This window comes from Mustela putorius, unplaced genomic scaffold (assembly GCF_011764305.1).
Source record: "Mustela putorius furo isolate JIRA1106 unplaced genomic scaffold, ASM1176430v1.1 tig00000095_pilon_pilon_pilon, whole genome shotgun sequence".
Taxonomy (NCBI): Eukaryota; Metazoa; Chordata; class Mammalia; order Carnivora; family Mustelidae; genus Mustela; species Mustela putorius.
The window spans coordinates 17,677,455-17,693,000 of NW_025421280.1; the positions used below are offsets into that span (position 1 = coordinate 17,677,455).

The following is a 15,546-nucleotide window of genomic DNA, read 5'->3' on the forward strand; positions in this document are numbered from 1 at the left end:
ATTAGCAAACTGCCTTTGTTCTCTGGGCTGAGGTCAGATGGAATAAATCAATTAGCCTCCACAACCAAGTCCTTCCACATCCAGGAGGTGTCTCCCCCAGGCGTGCACTGCCCATCTTTTCATCGCCTGTTAGAGTCAGCAGGAGCAAAACAGAACCAAAAAGCCCCTTTGGGTAGTAAGGCTCGTCTCCTAGGAAACCCTCAGCTGTGTGGGTTCTCTGCGTGTTCCCAGGTTATCCATGTTTTAGGTGAGAACAGCCAGTCCAGACTCTTTGGAGCTAATAGGAGATGTCAGTTGTGATCATTTGCTCGGTCAGAACTGGGCTGTGCACTTAACATACAGCCCTTGATCCTTCTTGGGTCGTATGAGGTAGCTACTATCTGCATTCTACGGAGGAGGAAGCTGAGGCTTAGAGAGAGCCTGTGGTTTGCCCAAGGTCACCCAGCTTCTGAGTATATGTGGCAGGAAAGTGGGCTTCCTCAGTTAGCCTCACGACCTGGCTCTACCTGCAGGTGTCATAACTGTCTACAGTTTCTCTGTCCTGGCCTCCTGCACTCAGCCATGCTGTCAATGGATTCATCTTTCCCAGGCCTCTGGAGTCCATGATACTGGGACCTTGGGTGGATCCTGCAACTACTGCTCTGCTGCAACCCAAAGAGACAGTCTTTGCCTAAGGTCCCATAAAGTCTATAAGACTCTTTCAAGTCCACTCAAGCATTCTAATGAGAATGACAAGGTTTTAGGCTTTAAGAATACCCCAAGATCCTCCTTTCCAACCCTCTCCGTTTGTAGATGAGGAGACAGGCTGGTGGGTAGGTCTCAATTCTGATGGGGCGACCAGTGGTGGTGGAGGAGAATGACCGTGGTGGCTAGGGAATGGGATGGAGCAAGGCTTGCCAGCTATGGCCTGTGGACTGACCCAGTCCTCCATCTGTTTTTATAAATAAAGTTTTATTGGCGCACAGGCCCCTCCATTGTTTATGGATTGACTACGGCTGGCTCTGCACTACAACATCAGGGTTGAGCAGCTGTGCCAGAAACCATATGGCCCTCGGAGTCTAAAATATGCACCATCTGGCCCTTTACACAAAAATGTTTGCCAACCCCATGGAAAGACAGAGACTCACAGGTTGGCATACATTGTTGATAACTTTCTAGTTCTTAGAGCGAGGGTCAGGTTCATAGGTGTTTGCTATATATGATGCATGAATGACCGAAGGCTATGAATGGGTTATCACTGGTCATGTATCACCAAGGAATGATTTTGATTAAGTTCTGTGCACTGGCAGAGAGAGAGAAAGGAGGGGAGGGAGAAAGGAAGGAGTCATTTAGCTGATATAAAGACCTAAATGGTCTTCTGTCACCTATACCAGCCTTTTCTCCACGGTATCACCAGTACTCAAAGAATGCTGGAGAAGAGGACAAAATGTAGAAGACTGGGTAAAGCAGATTTTTCAGAAAGGGGGCAGGATGGGTTCCGTGAGGTTGGAAGGGGCATGGCCAAAGGACATAAGGGATTCCAAAGAGCAGGCTCTGAAGGAGAGTCACCATCCAGTTCTTCAGCTTCATTCATAAGGGTCTGGTACCACCCGAGTGGCATGAGTGAGGGGCCGGGTGTCCCAGGCTTTTGCCAGGATCTTGCTCCTACCTGTCGAGTCAAGGCTGCCCGTCAAATGCTAGCAGCATGGGAGTCATGGGCGGCATTCTCATGGGTAACTGTGAACATTTATGAAGACAATCCTGGACCGTGGCATGTATGGCTTGCTTTAATTTAATCCTGGTTAACAATCCCATGAAGCCAAAAAATACCACCATCTATGTGTTAGACATGGGCTAGGAGGATCCTAGGGTGTGAGCTGCTCACCCAGAGACATCAAGCTGGTGACTGGTGAAACTGAATTCAAATCCAGGCCCATCTGACTCCAAATCCCACACTCCCCTGCTCCACTGCACTGCCTAGGGCCAGGGATGCCCCTTCCCAAGCTGCCTCAATAAAATCCAGGTTTTTGCCTTCCTTGGGGTGGCCCTGGGTCCAGGAGCATAGGGACATTTCAAGGCGCAGCTTCGGGCACTGACAACCCACCACAGCAGACGACGGGGGATTTGCACATTCAAAGAAATGCTCCAGTCCCTGCTAGAAACGTCCCCAGCAGCTTTAATTAGGCAACAGTTGCAGTCCATCGATGCCTGATGCTCACGGGGCAGGCTTACTATTTTATATGTGGAAAATGAGGAAAGGGTCGGAACTTCCGCATCAGGGAAACGATGAAAGACTGAGAAGCATTTCCAAAGTCACGTGAACCGAAAGGTCAATGCGGGGCGGTGGGGGGTGGGGCAGGTGGGAAGGCGGGGGGGTAAGCAAAGAAGCAGCTGAGAAGTATTTGTGGCATTGGTGAGAAGAGCCTGCAATGTCCACTGAAGGAAACCATGACTATGAATTTCAGGGCATCAAGACCCTGTCAACACAGCTAATCCCTACGGATGCTGACTGAATGCGCCTTCGATGACCAAACAAGTGCCCTGTGCAAACCGTGTCAGCCTCCAGCAGGCCAATTTGTCCTCACATTACACACTCTGCTGGCCCTGTTGCTAGACACCCTGATTGAGAATCTACAGCAAGTGTCCCCCAGCCCGGCGAGGGCTAACACAGCATGGTTAATAAGTCAACAGAATTCAGAAACCACCACCGGATTAGGAAGGCAGGTTTTTGGTGCCCTGGACTCCAAGCAGATTAAATAATCAGAAAGGCCGAGCCATCGGGGTCACGTTTGAATGCTACAGCTGTTCACGGAGGTTTGACAAACATTCTTTCTGGGGCTTGTCGTCTGAATGGGAAAGGCCAGGATGATCCTGGGGAGGCTGACACTTTAAGAAAGAAGAGGGGACACTGTCAAAAGCCCTCTTATGGAAAACAATCCCAGCCAGATGGAGACAGGGGCGGGATTGCTTACATACGTGGTCCCTGAAAGCGACAACAGCGTTCAGCGTGACAGCAAAGCTTGTGCTGGAATGACAAGCTGGGCTCTGAGCTCGCCATGCCCTCCGCGTGTGGATCTGCAGATTAAGAGAGGTGGGCTACGCCTTCCATGAGAAAGCCTGTGGAGACTCAGCCATGAAAGGTGAGCCATGATTAGTCCCATCACGCCTTAGAAAAGTTCTCTGTCCCTGAGAGGAATTGGGGGGGGTACAGAATGGGGTCCCCTCAACAAGGTATCTGTGGGAAACTTAACCGTGAGGTTTTCTTTCTCTAAAGACCAAACATATTAAAAATGTCTCTAGTGGGGGTATTTATGTTTGTGCCATGTTGGGTCAGAAGAAGGGTGTGGGGACAAATGTCCCCAGCCACGATGGGATACGCAGTTGGCATGTCATGGGCCATTTCATAGAAAATCCAGAGCTTCAAGTTGGAGTTCATATATCATCCCGTTGGTCAGGCCGGGAGAGTGGAACTCAAGGAAGAATGAGCAAACTGGCCCCAGGTTACAAAGACAAAGCCTGCCATTAATAGATTAGTGGATTCTGTGGAAAACTAGTTCTCTGGTTAAGATTTGATTTCGTGCAGATAACTGATGCTTGAGACCCACAGCCAGGAAGGTGCACTGGCTCTGAAAGCCATCCTTTAGGTTATTTGCAAAATTATAGAAAGGAAAACAAGGACTTTGCTCCTTTGTATTTTGGAACGAGGAAGGGGACTGTGATGTTCCGCATCCCTTGAGCTAAACTAAACAGAGCAGAATCTTCAGAAGGCTCTCCAGGTATCTTCTCTGTTGCCTTCAGTGCCATTTCCCATCCGTAGAGAATTAAATGGTCTAGGGCATTGGATGGCCACCTTATAATTTCCTTCATTAAGACCAAAACTGCACAAACAACCTCTTTCGAGCGCTTTCTTCATGAGTAGATAACTATCTTGAGTTTTAATTATTATTGCATGGCCTTGTGAATTCTTCTACTAATTTCACAAAATGTTCTTGACAGATATTTGCCATATTTTGAAATTCAAATCCCAGGGGAAAAAAAGCAGGAGGTCATGTAGCTACTCCCAAGAATGATCTAGAAGTATCTAAAAAAAAAAAAAAAATAGGTTAACTCAGCGTCCTCTCTGAGCCCTGCCAGGAGGCTCCTGTTGACGCTGGAGACCCTCTTTGTAATTTCTGCATGGGCAAGTTGTCCTGGGCGAGGATGTCCTCTGCAGCATTGCTTGTAGTGAAAGAAAATGGCAGCAACTCAAACGTCCATCAGTAAGAGGGCTAAATATTAAATCTGGCATGGTGTGACCAGGGAGTGGCCTCTAGTATTTAAAAGGAATAAATGAATTCTCTCTGGATCTAGGTGGATAGATCAGTTTGAGTGAACAGAATTCATGGCAAAATGAGACATGCTAGTGACTATATGTGTGTCGAGTTTTAAAAGCCACTACATGAAACATTATGTACGCTGCTTGTGTGTGTAAAAGTTTGACGGGGTGTATAGCACAGCCTGAAAGGATCCTGACAGACTCTGGAAGCTGAATGGGTTCAAATCAGGATTCTACTATTCACCACCTATACGACCTTGGACTAGTGGTTTAGCTTCTCTGTGCCTCAGTTCCCTCACCTTTATAATGCAGACATAATGGAACCAGATTTACAAGGTTATGAGGATTAAATTAATATACATAATATATTATAACAATATATATAATTATAATAAATGTATTAACTGCTATTATAATATATAATAAATAGTGATATATAATTATATATTTTAAATATATATTACAATATATAATACAGTAATAGTATATCATTATAAATAATATATAATTATATATATATTAATTAGTTACATATATATAAGTAATATAACATTATGATGCCCTTATAATGGTGCCTGGTTCAAAACCCTTGCTACATGACTATCTGCTATTGCTGTTATTATTATTATTTTTTAAGATTTTATTTATTTATTTGACAGAGAGCGCGAGTAGGCAGAGAGGCAGGCAGAGAGAGGGGGGAAGCAGGCTCCCTGCTGAGCAGAGAGCTGGAGGTGGGGCTCAATCCCAGGACCCTGAGATCATGACCTGAGCTGAAGGCAGAGGCTTAACCCACTGAGCCACCCAGGCGCCCCTATTGCTGTTATTAAGCATTGTTGTTGCTTTTTTCTAATAGGCCTAGAGGGATAGGTCAGTAATGGTAGGGGGGAGGGGGCTTCGTATTGGAAAACATAACTTGGGAGCTAATCAAAGGGATTGCAACTGTATCAGGAATGCTTCGTTTCCTTGAGTTAAAAGAAAAAAAGATGAAAAATATGCCAACCTATGAATGACTGACAGAACTGTGTTATGGGAATACGGGTGTTTATTACATGTTTTTCTGCGCTTTTAAAAATCTTTTTTTCTTTTTTTGCCTTTTAAAAATCTCTTGAATAAAAAGGGAGATGGTCACTATTCACAGAATTATCAAACCTGCGAAGATGCACGTCAACTCGCCCAATCCGTTCTCTGCTTGACAGGGAGCCTGTTTCCCACTTCCCCCTGCCCCTGCCTGCCTCTCTGCCTACTTGTGATCTCTCTCTGTCAAATAAATTAAAAAAAAAAAAAAAAAATCTTTAAACCTGCCCAATGCAAGATGGCAACCATTAGCACCATGTAGCGAATTTAAATTTAAAATTAATTAAAATTAAATGCAAATACAAATTCAGTTCTTTGGTTGCAGTAGTCACATTTCAAGAGCTCAGTCGCCACACGCAGCTAACGACTGCCATCCTGGACAGCAGATGAAATCATTTCCATCCCCACAGCAGGTTCTACTGGACAGCACTGATCTGGAGCTTCCTTTTCCAGAAATGTGACTCTCCGATGGGCCTATCATTTTTCCAAACCCCTGGCCTCAAATAACTCTGCCGCACCCTACAACAGGCAAGGCCCCCCCCACCAAGATATTTTTCATCTTTCTCTGTGTTATTGACCCCATGGGGATGTACCCTGGCCAGCCCGACTTTCCTAAGGATGGGAATGAAAGAAGCTCTCCTACAGGTTGTAGAAGGTATTCTCCGTCCCAGAGTCACCTTACTTGTGATTTTAAAGGGGAACACATAGGCAGACACCGCTTACAAACTGGCTTCATATCTCCGTTCCTTTTTGTCGGTCGTAGGTGAACTGCTTCTGCTTTGGGGCGCGTTGGCCCTGCTCCGGCTGGCAGGCAGCTGCCCAGAGAAGTGCCGCTGCCACTCCTCCTCACGATCCGTAGACTGCAGCCGGCAGGGGCTGGCTGAGGTCCCTCAGGATTTGCCTCCACAGACTCAAACGCTGCTCTTGCAAGACAACCAGATAGGCCAGCTTCCTGCATTTGCGTTTAGGTCGGTGCCACAGCTCACGACCCTGAACTTGGGCAACAATTCCCTTTCGCATCTGGCCGCCGGGGTTTTCCATGGACTCCAGCACTTGCAAGTCTTGAACCTGACCCAGAACTCCCTGCATTTTCTGGAAAGCAGGCTTTTCCACTCCCTCCCACAGCTGAGGGAGCTTGATTTGTCATCAAACGACATCAGGCACCTTCCCACATCCCCCAGGAAGCCTTGGCAGAACCTGACCGTATTTGCAGTTCAACAAAACCAGCTTCAGCACCTTGATCGAGCACTCCTGGAATCCATGCCCAGAGTGAGGCTTTTGCTTCTCAAGGACAACCTCTGGAAATGCAATTGCCACTTGCTCAGTCTTAAACTCTGGCTGGAGAAATTTATCTATAAAGGTCAGTCACGTCCATTTGGAACCCTCCATCTGTGTGTTACCAGCCTAGGATGAACCTCATCTCTTGTCAGCATTAGAAGGGACGTTGAGGAGTGTGCGAGGGACCCGTGTAAGCTTTTCCACACTGAGGTCATTTCAGGGGATGGCAAGAGAGGCAGTGAGTCACTAGAGGGTGTTTAAATTCATAATTCATCTACAAATACGGTTCACAGAGACGACTTTCCACTTAGTGATTAACCACATTATTTATCTGAGAGTCGCAGGCCCTTAAGAAGGAGGGAAATTCACTCCTTGAATAATTGCTTGGCTCCAAAGGGACACAGAATTCTAACGTTCGGGTGTGATCCGGCATGGTCTCTCTCCTTGGGATTTCTCCCCCTGTGTATGCTTCTACCAATTTGATAGCTACAAATCTTCCCTGAGATTATCCCTTCTGCTTTAGTCAATACCACTGTTACTGAAATTGGCTGCACTCTCTAAAGTTGCTTACTATTTCTTTAATCAGATGATAAAAATCAAAGCAAAAGAATCTAGAGTATTAAAGATGAGGGTTCTGGAAATCACCCAGGAGTCACCAAACTACAACCCAAGAACCCAATCCAGCCCATTTCCTGTTTTTGCAAATATTTATCAGAACACATTTACGCTGACTTATATCATGTATTGTCACCAGGGCAAAGCTGAATGAATGGTTGTGTATGGTAAAGCTTAAAATATTAACTACTTGGCTCTTTATAGAAAAGTCTTCCAACCCCTTCTAACTCAATGCTAGTCTATAACCAATGGGAAATGGAAGCCCAGAGATGATCAGTGACTTCCTCAGGATGGCAGAATAGAAGCACAGACAAGAACAGAATGACTGTTGGATCTGGGCCCCACATTCTTTCCTGTACATCAAAGTGCTTCTTTCCTCTTAATTTTCAAGCATCATTCATTCATTCCTGTGCTTGAATGCCGCTTATGAGCCAGGTTCTTTACTAGACAACGAGAAAAGGTGAACAAGAAAATCTCTACCAACATGAAGGCGACACTCTGGTAGCAGAAAATGGCATTAAATAAGATAGCCAATCGATACCCAAGTTCGGACAGTGCTTGGTGCTAAGGGTACGAGGAGGCAGAGTGAGGGGAGAGACAGCGGCGGGACGGGAGTTCGGTTTCAGATAGGAAGGGCAGGGAAGACTTCTCTGAGGAGATAACATGGTGAGCAGCCCCTGAACAATGCGGAGAAATGAGCCGTGAGATAATGGGGGGAAAGGACAGAAATTGCAAAGGGCCTGACCGGCGACTAAGCTTGGCTTGACTGAGGGACAGAAAGAGGCACGCGAAGGGGTGAGAAGAAAAGGGACAGAATGAGCAGGCAGAGAGGAGGCAGCACAGGTCCACATAGGCACGTGCAGAGCAGGGGGAGTCATTCGGGTCTTATCTTAGATGAAATGGAAATCTCTTGAAGAATTTTAGTCCAGGGAGCATGATCTAATTACATTTCAGAAGGTGACTCTGGCGACTCGAGGGAGAGCAGACGATAGGCTGCAGGAGAAGCAGCAAGGGGATAAGGGGAGAAACGGATCTCAGTCACCCGGGGAAGACAAAATGGCAGCTCAGATCAGGGTCATGAGAAATGATCATCTTTGTGGATGTATCTGGAATACTGAGCAAATAGCAATTGTGAATGGCTTGGAATGGGAAATGAAGGAAAAAAGAAAAGAATCTATCATGGGAAACTTGATTTATTTGGTCCTGCAAGGATTAACCACATAAAGAGTGATGTCAGGAGCTGAGCAGCGGCGGACTGGGAGGCGGGGTCTTGGTCCTGCATTCTCTGGCAAGTGGGCAAGTGCATGGGGGAGATGGTAAATCGAGAGTTGAATCTGGGACAAGTCAAGTTCGGGGTGCCCTTTCCTTTTCCAAGGGGTGCTGCTGAGTTGCTGGCTGTATGTTTGAGCCTGTAACTCGGGAAGATCTCAGAGCTAACGACATGAATTAGGGAGTCATTAGAGACTGGACGGTTGCAGCAGTTACACAGAAGGAAGGGGAAGAGAGCACAATGTGAGCTCAGATATTCAATATATTTTTAAAAGATTTTATTTATTTATTTGACACACAGACAGAGATCACAAGTAGGCAGAGAGGCAGGCAGAGGAGGCGGAGAAGCAGGCTCCCCGCTGAACAGAGAACCCGATGCAGGACTCAATCCTAGGACCCTGAGATCACGACCTGAGCTGAAGGCAGGAGCTTAACCCACTGAGCCACCCAGGGGCTCCAGATACTCAATATTGAGTTAAGAGTCCCTCTCAACAAAATAATAGCAAATAGCCTATCCCTAGCCAACTAATCTTCAAGCTGACCTACAAAGGGGGTGCATAGACTGTGGCAAAAATCATTCTTGTAGGGCATTGCCAATAAAACTTTTCCCACCTAGAGGTGGAGTGGGTTTAGCTATTGCGTTCTGACCAAATGCTAAGCATAAGTCAAACCATTGCAGAAAGAGCTTTCACAGAGGAACATTTCTTTACAAAAGACCGTTTCCAGGTCCAGGACACTAGAAGCAATATGAGCTAGAAGATAGGAAATCGTTCCCCTACTCTGCCACAAACTCACTGGTGACCTTCAGACAAATTAATGCTTCCTCCTACCACCCAGCTCTCAGCGTCCCAGGTGGAAGGTGACAGGGTGAAGCTAGAGAGATCCGAGGCCCATTCTGGTTCTCAGACTCCCTGAGGAATAATATATACCGCCTAAGACAAAAATAGGAATTGGTCAAGACCTTGTTCTTTTAAAGGATCCATAAATACAAATAGTAACAGCATTAGCCAAGACAGGCTGGCTGATAGGACACCCGTGTCGGTGATGGGCACAATAAAAATGTCTGTTGCTCACTCGTGTTAGACCCAAGGGAAACCGAGGATTAGGGCTGGGTCCCACGCAGTCGTTCAAGGACATAAGCCCCTTCCAGCTTCTGATGCTGCCCCTTTACCACATGGCCTCTAAGGTCACCACCAAGTGGGCACAGATCACATGGAGGATGAAGCAAAGGGGATTTTGTGGTCTGAAAGTGGCATTCCTCGGTTCTGTGGGCCACAGCTCCGTCTACAACCTGACTACAGAGAGTGGGGAAATTTTGCCTTCCTGTGGGCCCAACAGCCAAAACACATGCTCTGATGAATACCCACTAAATGACTCCTTTACAAAAGCATGCGTAGAGATTTTGTGATGAGTATTGCTCTCTCTCCATTCAAGAGTAAACAAATCCTCTTCATGTCAAAGCTGACGTTTAGCTAGTCCTTGTGCTGAGTACCTGACCTGCTTCACCTAGCTGAACCTCAGGGTGATCTCGGGAGATGATTTTTCATTATCACCCCCCTCTCCAACTTTCCAGTAAGGAAGCAGAGGCCAAGGATGGTCAAGTATCTTGCTTAGGGTAGCACAGCTAAGTAAGAGACTCAAGATTTGAATCCGGTTTCTACCAAGATGCTGGTAAAGAGCTACCAGTGGCCAGATGGGGAATAACGAGGTCTCGACAAGTTGGGACTTCTTTCATTATCAGCTTCCATGGTTCTAGAAGGGAGGGGGACCCACAAGCTGGGGTCATGGATGAGGAGATGGTGGTGCAAGGCTGAGAGGTGAATCCTGAGGTGAATCCACAGGTGGTCTAGGAGCTCTTGGTAGCTACAGCCCCTGACTTCCAGCTGTGCCCCAGGCTCTAGTCTGTTTACTTCGCCGGCACTGTGGGTCCCAAGGCCACGTCTCCCACCCTAATACTGATCAGCAGGAGGCTTGAAACTGGAGAAGATAGTGCTTAAGCCTGGAGTGATTGGGTGAACCAGCCCAATCTAGGAATGAGTCAATGGCAGAAATGCTGGTCCCATAGCACACAGCCTTTCTTCCCCTTGGGGGAGTCTCTGTGTTCTCTGGCCATGTTGAATATTGTCACTTCTTCTCAAAGCCCCACACTCCATTTCAGTTTCTCTGGTCTTCTGCCTTACAACAGGTTCCTGGGCAGACGCATGAAATGGTCCCTGAGGAAGGGATCCTTAGTCTCAGCCTAGCCTGACGACACCTAGGGCCACCCCACATCTCTGGCCTCCCGCATGTCAGCTCAGGAAAGGAGAGAACTCCTCAGTTACGTTTTTGCTTTTGAGTTGGAGCTTTTGCCTTAAGGAAATCATTGAAGAAACTAGAAGGGGCCTAAGTGATTCTAGCAGTAGGTGATTCAGTTCCAAGCAGTGGTGACAAAAAGGTGTAGGTTAAATATCACCAAGCCACTAATCCTGGTGGGACCTGGACCATGATAATGAAGGTACTACAAAGTGGCCCCATCTAGTCAGAGGACCTCAGCTTAGGAGGCTCAGATGATAGACAGAAGGCATTCCACAAACTGAAGAGCTGTGCAAAGGAAGGTGATAGTAACTGCTGTGACCATCTCCCCCATGGGCCTTTCTGGTATAATTTCATAATCCACCTGTGGTGTGGACAAAGGCCTCCAATCTGACTTGGCTAAAAGAAGTTCCAGGCTTCACAGTCCTCCTGGAGAAGGAGTTCATGGCCACCAGGGGAGCTGAGCCACAGGTCATGCAGGCCGGGTTCTGCCCAGTCAAAGGGCTACACTGAGGGTCCTTGTGTTAACTCTGCTGACCTCAAGACGCTCCAGGGGGGAGGAGGAAAGGAGAAGAAGGGCAGAGAGGCAGTGAGCACAGTGGGAAAACTGGGATCAAGGGGATGGGTTGGGTTTGAGTGCTGATCTGCCCACTAATGACCTACCTGGGTGACCCTGGACAATAATTACCCATTAGAGCAGAGCTGTGAGGACTTATCAAACAGCGCTCTGTAAACTCTCAAGTCAGATACAAACACAGTGTTTTTATGGCCAAAAAAAAAATGTAGTCAGAGAAGTTAATTTGCCTGAGATAGTAAACCAGTGGTCCTATGTGGCCAGAACAAAATCTGTTAGTTCAGTGTTCTTTCTAGAAAACAACTACTAAGCACCCAAATCCACCCTTGAACAGCACAAGTCTACACACCTGAGGAGATCAATCACCTTACAGACAGTGGAAACTACTCCAATAACGTGTTGGAAAGTTCGGAGCTCAAATTACTGAACGTTCCAAGGCCTGAGGAGACATGTTAATTGTACTTAATCCCACAAACTAAACTAGTATTACCGTCAAAGATACACACACACTCAAAAGGCCACTGACCTCCCCACCTGGCATCACCCAAGAATGTTGGTAGACACACAGGGTCCTGGTGATCAGGGCACAACATCACAACAGAGGACATCTGCCATACTTATTTGCTTTTGTTTTTTAAAGGGGGAGTAACAGACAGTGTCATCTGTACGTCACCAGACCCCTGGAAGGGAGAGGATCTCCTGAAGATCCCTCATGAGCTCTACCAGCCCTGTCCTTTCCCTTCTCCGGACGTAGGCTCCTCCAGGGGGCAGCAGCTGGGTTCTGCCCACCGGCCTGTTCCCGCGTCTCCCGAGAGCCACAGTTTGGGGGAGCGAGACCCCTCAGAGTGTGAGCTCAAACCCAAGCCGAGGCCGGCCAGCCTGCGTCACGCGGTGGCCACCGTCATCATCACAGGGGTTGTGTGCGGGATCGTATGTCTCATGATGTTGGCTGCAGCCATCTACGGCTGCACCTATGCGGCCCTCACAGCCCAGTACCACGGGGGACGCTTGACTCAGACCAACGAGCCTGGGAAGATGGAAGGAAAAGAGCTGTGCGCCGGCTCACCAGCCTGAGAACCTCCGTCTCCGAAAGAAAGCACCATCTCCTGCCAGAGAACGAGTCTGAGGAGGGCTGATGCTAAGATCTCATCTTGCTTTTCTCAAAAGAAAAAAAGAAAAAGAAAAAAAAAAAGACCTGTCCGCGTAAATATTCCCCAGGGGAAAAAAATTATATTGTGATTTTAAAAATACCGCATTTGAAATAGAGATGACACTTGTGCTCTGAGTCTGAGAAGTCACTGCAATAACTCTATGTGCGGGAAGGCAGGACGGCGTAGGGGGGAGGGGAGATCCCCCTCTCAGGTACTCTCCCCCGCATTAAGCTGCTTTAAAAGAACAGCAGAAACACAAACACACGTGCTAGTCGGCATTCCTGGGAGCTTTATGGTCTTTTGGAAAAGTGCCCAATTTTGAGTGCCTGGGAAGAAGCTGGCAATCTTACCCGAGGGGCACTGAATGCCTCTATAATTCAAATTCACGTGAGATTGGTGATACTTTTAGATGTTGTGTATGTTATATATTTAATGGGAGAGTCTGTTGGTTGGGAATGGCAAAGCTTGCCACAAGAGTCAGATTATATTTAATTTTCTAAATCAGAAAACCATTTGGGGCTTTCTAGGCCACAGAGGAAGAGGAGGGTTCCATGTCTGGATAATGGGACTCAGGCCCAGGGTCTGGGGAAGTTTTCTGATGCAAGGGTAAATAACATATAAACAAACACAAAGAGGACGGGGAGTTGGAATCCGGGGCACATGTTCTGAAAGACTGTATCCACCGGGCTATTGGAACCTTCCATTTATAACTCTTACAGCAGGAATGAATTTAGGTTGGGCTGAGAGCAAGATAATGGCTTGTGTGTATCTCTATCTACACACACAGGGCACGGAGTGCACAGACTTGTACAGCCGCACCCACACATAAACATACTGGGAGCAATCAGTTTACCCACTAATGAAATGCAGCCGTGGGCACGGTGGAAGCCGGCGCTGTTGACCACCACCCAGACTGTCTACTCAACACTCCGGGAGAGGAAGTAGGAAGGAAGTCTGCAGAGAGTGGAAATTATCAAGAGACTCAGGATAGGTGGCAGCAGGCATCCTGAACATTATTTAGGTTGAGGTTTAAAAAAAAAAAATCAGGTGTGGCTTGCTTTTCTCCACAGGCGCAGTCCTGAAGAGTTGCATGAGAAGTGAATTTTTGTAAATTAAATCATCATTTTAATGCAGTAGGGGAGCTCGCTATTTAAAGGAGCCTTTCATGGAATCTTTCTGTAATGGCAATAATTGGCTCCAGATTTCTGCATTTTGTAAATGTGCATTTTCTCATGCTAGGTTTTCTTAAAATGTCATCTACCTGCTCTCTTTCATGATGCCCTGTCTCATACTTAGAGTCACCTGTTAGTATTAAAATCGTTTCACAGAGAGGAGTTAAGGACACGTCAAAAGCAAAGAATGGCAAATATAGGGTCAGCGGTCCCTCCAGAGGCCTTGACAGACATCGCTAATCAATCCCAGCACTCCTCCCAGCTGAGCCCTGATGCAACACAGATGCCTTCTTAAGACAGCACTATAGGCAACCAGAACGAATCAATTGGAATCGGTTCAAAGGATAAAACACATTTGCCATTCAGGGTGCTGGCTCTACATTCACTCCTTCAGGCCATGTAAAAATCAGTTTGGATCCTAAATTAGTAGTCCATTCCCTAACCTGGAATGCAAATGGGAGGTCCCCACAAGCAGCATTTTCTCCCTGTCGGATGAAGCCAGAGCCTCAGCCAATAATATAAAGAGGCTGTGGGAAACACTGAGGAACTCACCATAGCCTACCCCACGGGACACACACAGATGTGCCCCTAAATATCAGACAGGCCATCTACACCTGTCCACAGGGCCTCACATCTAGTGTGGGCACTGCACACTGCAAGCTAAAGATAGCAATTTTGCTACATGGTTTGGGGGGTGGGGGGTGGAATGGGCAGTATCAACACTGTTGTTCGTTTTTTTCTGAATGTTAAAATAAACTTCGATATGTTGAGGAGTAGATTGAAAAAATTAGCATGTTTTCAGATCAAGCCCAGACCCCAGAGAATATAGTCCCAAGCACTGGTGCCTCCTTTCTGCTCTGTGTTGGGTGGCTCTTCTGTAAGTATGGCTGAACATCCAGTCTCAGGACAGAATGGCTGCTTTCCAGGTGGGGGGAAAAAAAAAATCATTCTTTCCTTTGCCCCAGACTGGAAGTCCTTGGGCAAGAAGGCAACATGACAAAGGAAATTTAGAAGATCTTTTTATATGTCATCCCCATGTCCTCAATTCACCAAATGTTTCTAGATCTCATGCTAGGTACCAGGCATGGTGAGAGGTGTTCCCGTGAGCGTTTGTCATGTAATCCTGGCAACCAGCACTAAGATCCTTGACCAGGTATTACGTAAACTGGGAGCTACCAAGGCCAATAACACATGTTCCCTTTTGCTACTGAGACTTCAGATGGTGAGTGCATAGGGCTCTGCCAGAGGTCTGGTGATACCGCAGGTCAACCCCCTCCCTCTGCCCACAGTGGGTATATGAGAGACCTTCCAGTACACCGCAGAAAACCTGGAGTGAGACTAGACTCCTCGCTCATGAACACCCATGTCCTGTTAGGTTTCTAAGTACAGATGATAACTCAGGCAAACAGATCCCTGTTTTAGGATGAGTCTTTACGGAAAATGATTTAAAACAATGCCCAAGTATATTCAGATTTCTATCTTTTGCCTACAGTCACCACAAACAGCAGTTGGCAATGAAAATAATTACGTACCCTGAAATGTCAACAGCCTCTCGGCACAGAAAAATAGAAATCAAATTGTTTAGACGAACAAATGCAGAGTTATCACTTGTTAATATGAGAAATGAAATGTTTTAACTATAAAAAACATCGCAGATCAAAGACCCAATTTGCAGGGTATTCTGTGAGAACCGCAAATTATCTTTCACAAGGACCACAGCTCATGAGGGGTAATTTGAAAACGTCTCATAGATTATTTTCAGCTGCTTATCGCTGCTGTCATATTCATAAATTCCCCTCAACAAATGCCCTTCTACCATAGAGCCTT

General features: G+C 46.7%; 2 protein-coding genes across 3 annotated transcripts in view; one reads left to right on the forward strand and one right to left on the reverse strand.

The window, feature by feature from the left end:
- Positions 1 to 13,065, forward strand: part of LRTM1 (leucine rich repeats and transmembrane domains 1) — a 32,558-nt gene extending 19,493 nt beyond the window's left edge. The window contains exons 2-4 of the mRNA XM_004738213.3: positions 3,061 to 3,119; positions 6,132 to 6,728; positions 12,037 to 13,065. Coding sequence (XP_004738270.2) covers positions 3,061 to 3,119; positions 6,132 to 6,728; positions 12,037 to 12,470 — 1,090 coding nt within the window. The 3' untranslated portion in view covers positions 12,471 to 13,065. The remainder of the gene's footprint in view (positions 1 to 3,060; positions 3,120 to 6,131; positions 6,729 to 12,036) is intronic.
- Positions 1 to 15,546, reverse strand: part of CACNA2D3 (calcium voltage-gated channel auxiliary subunit alpha2delta 3) — an 851,905-nt gene that overhangs the window by 131,397 nt on the left and 704,962 nt on the right. The window lies entirely within an intron of this gene.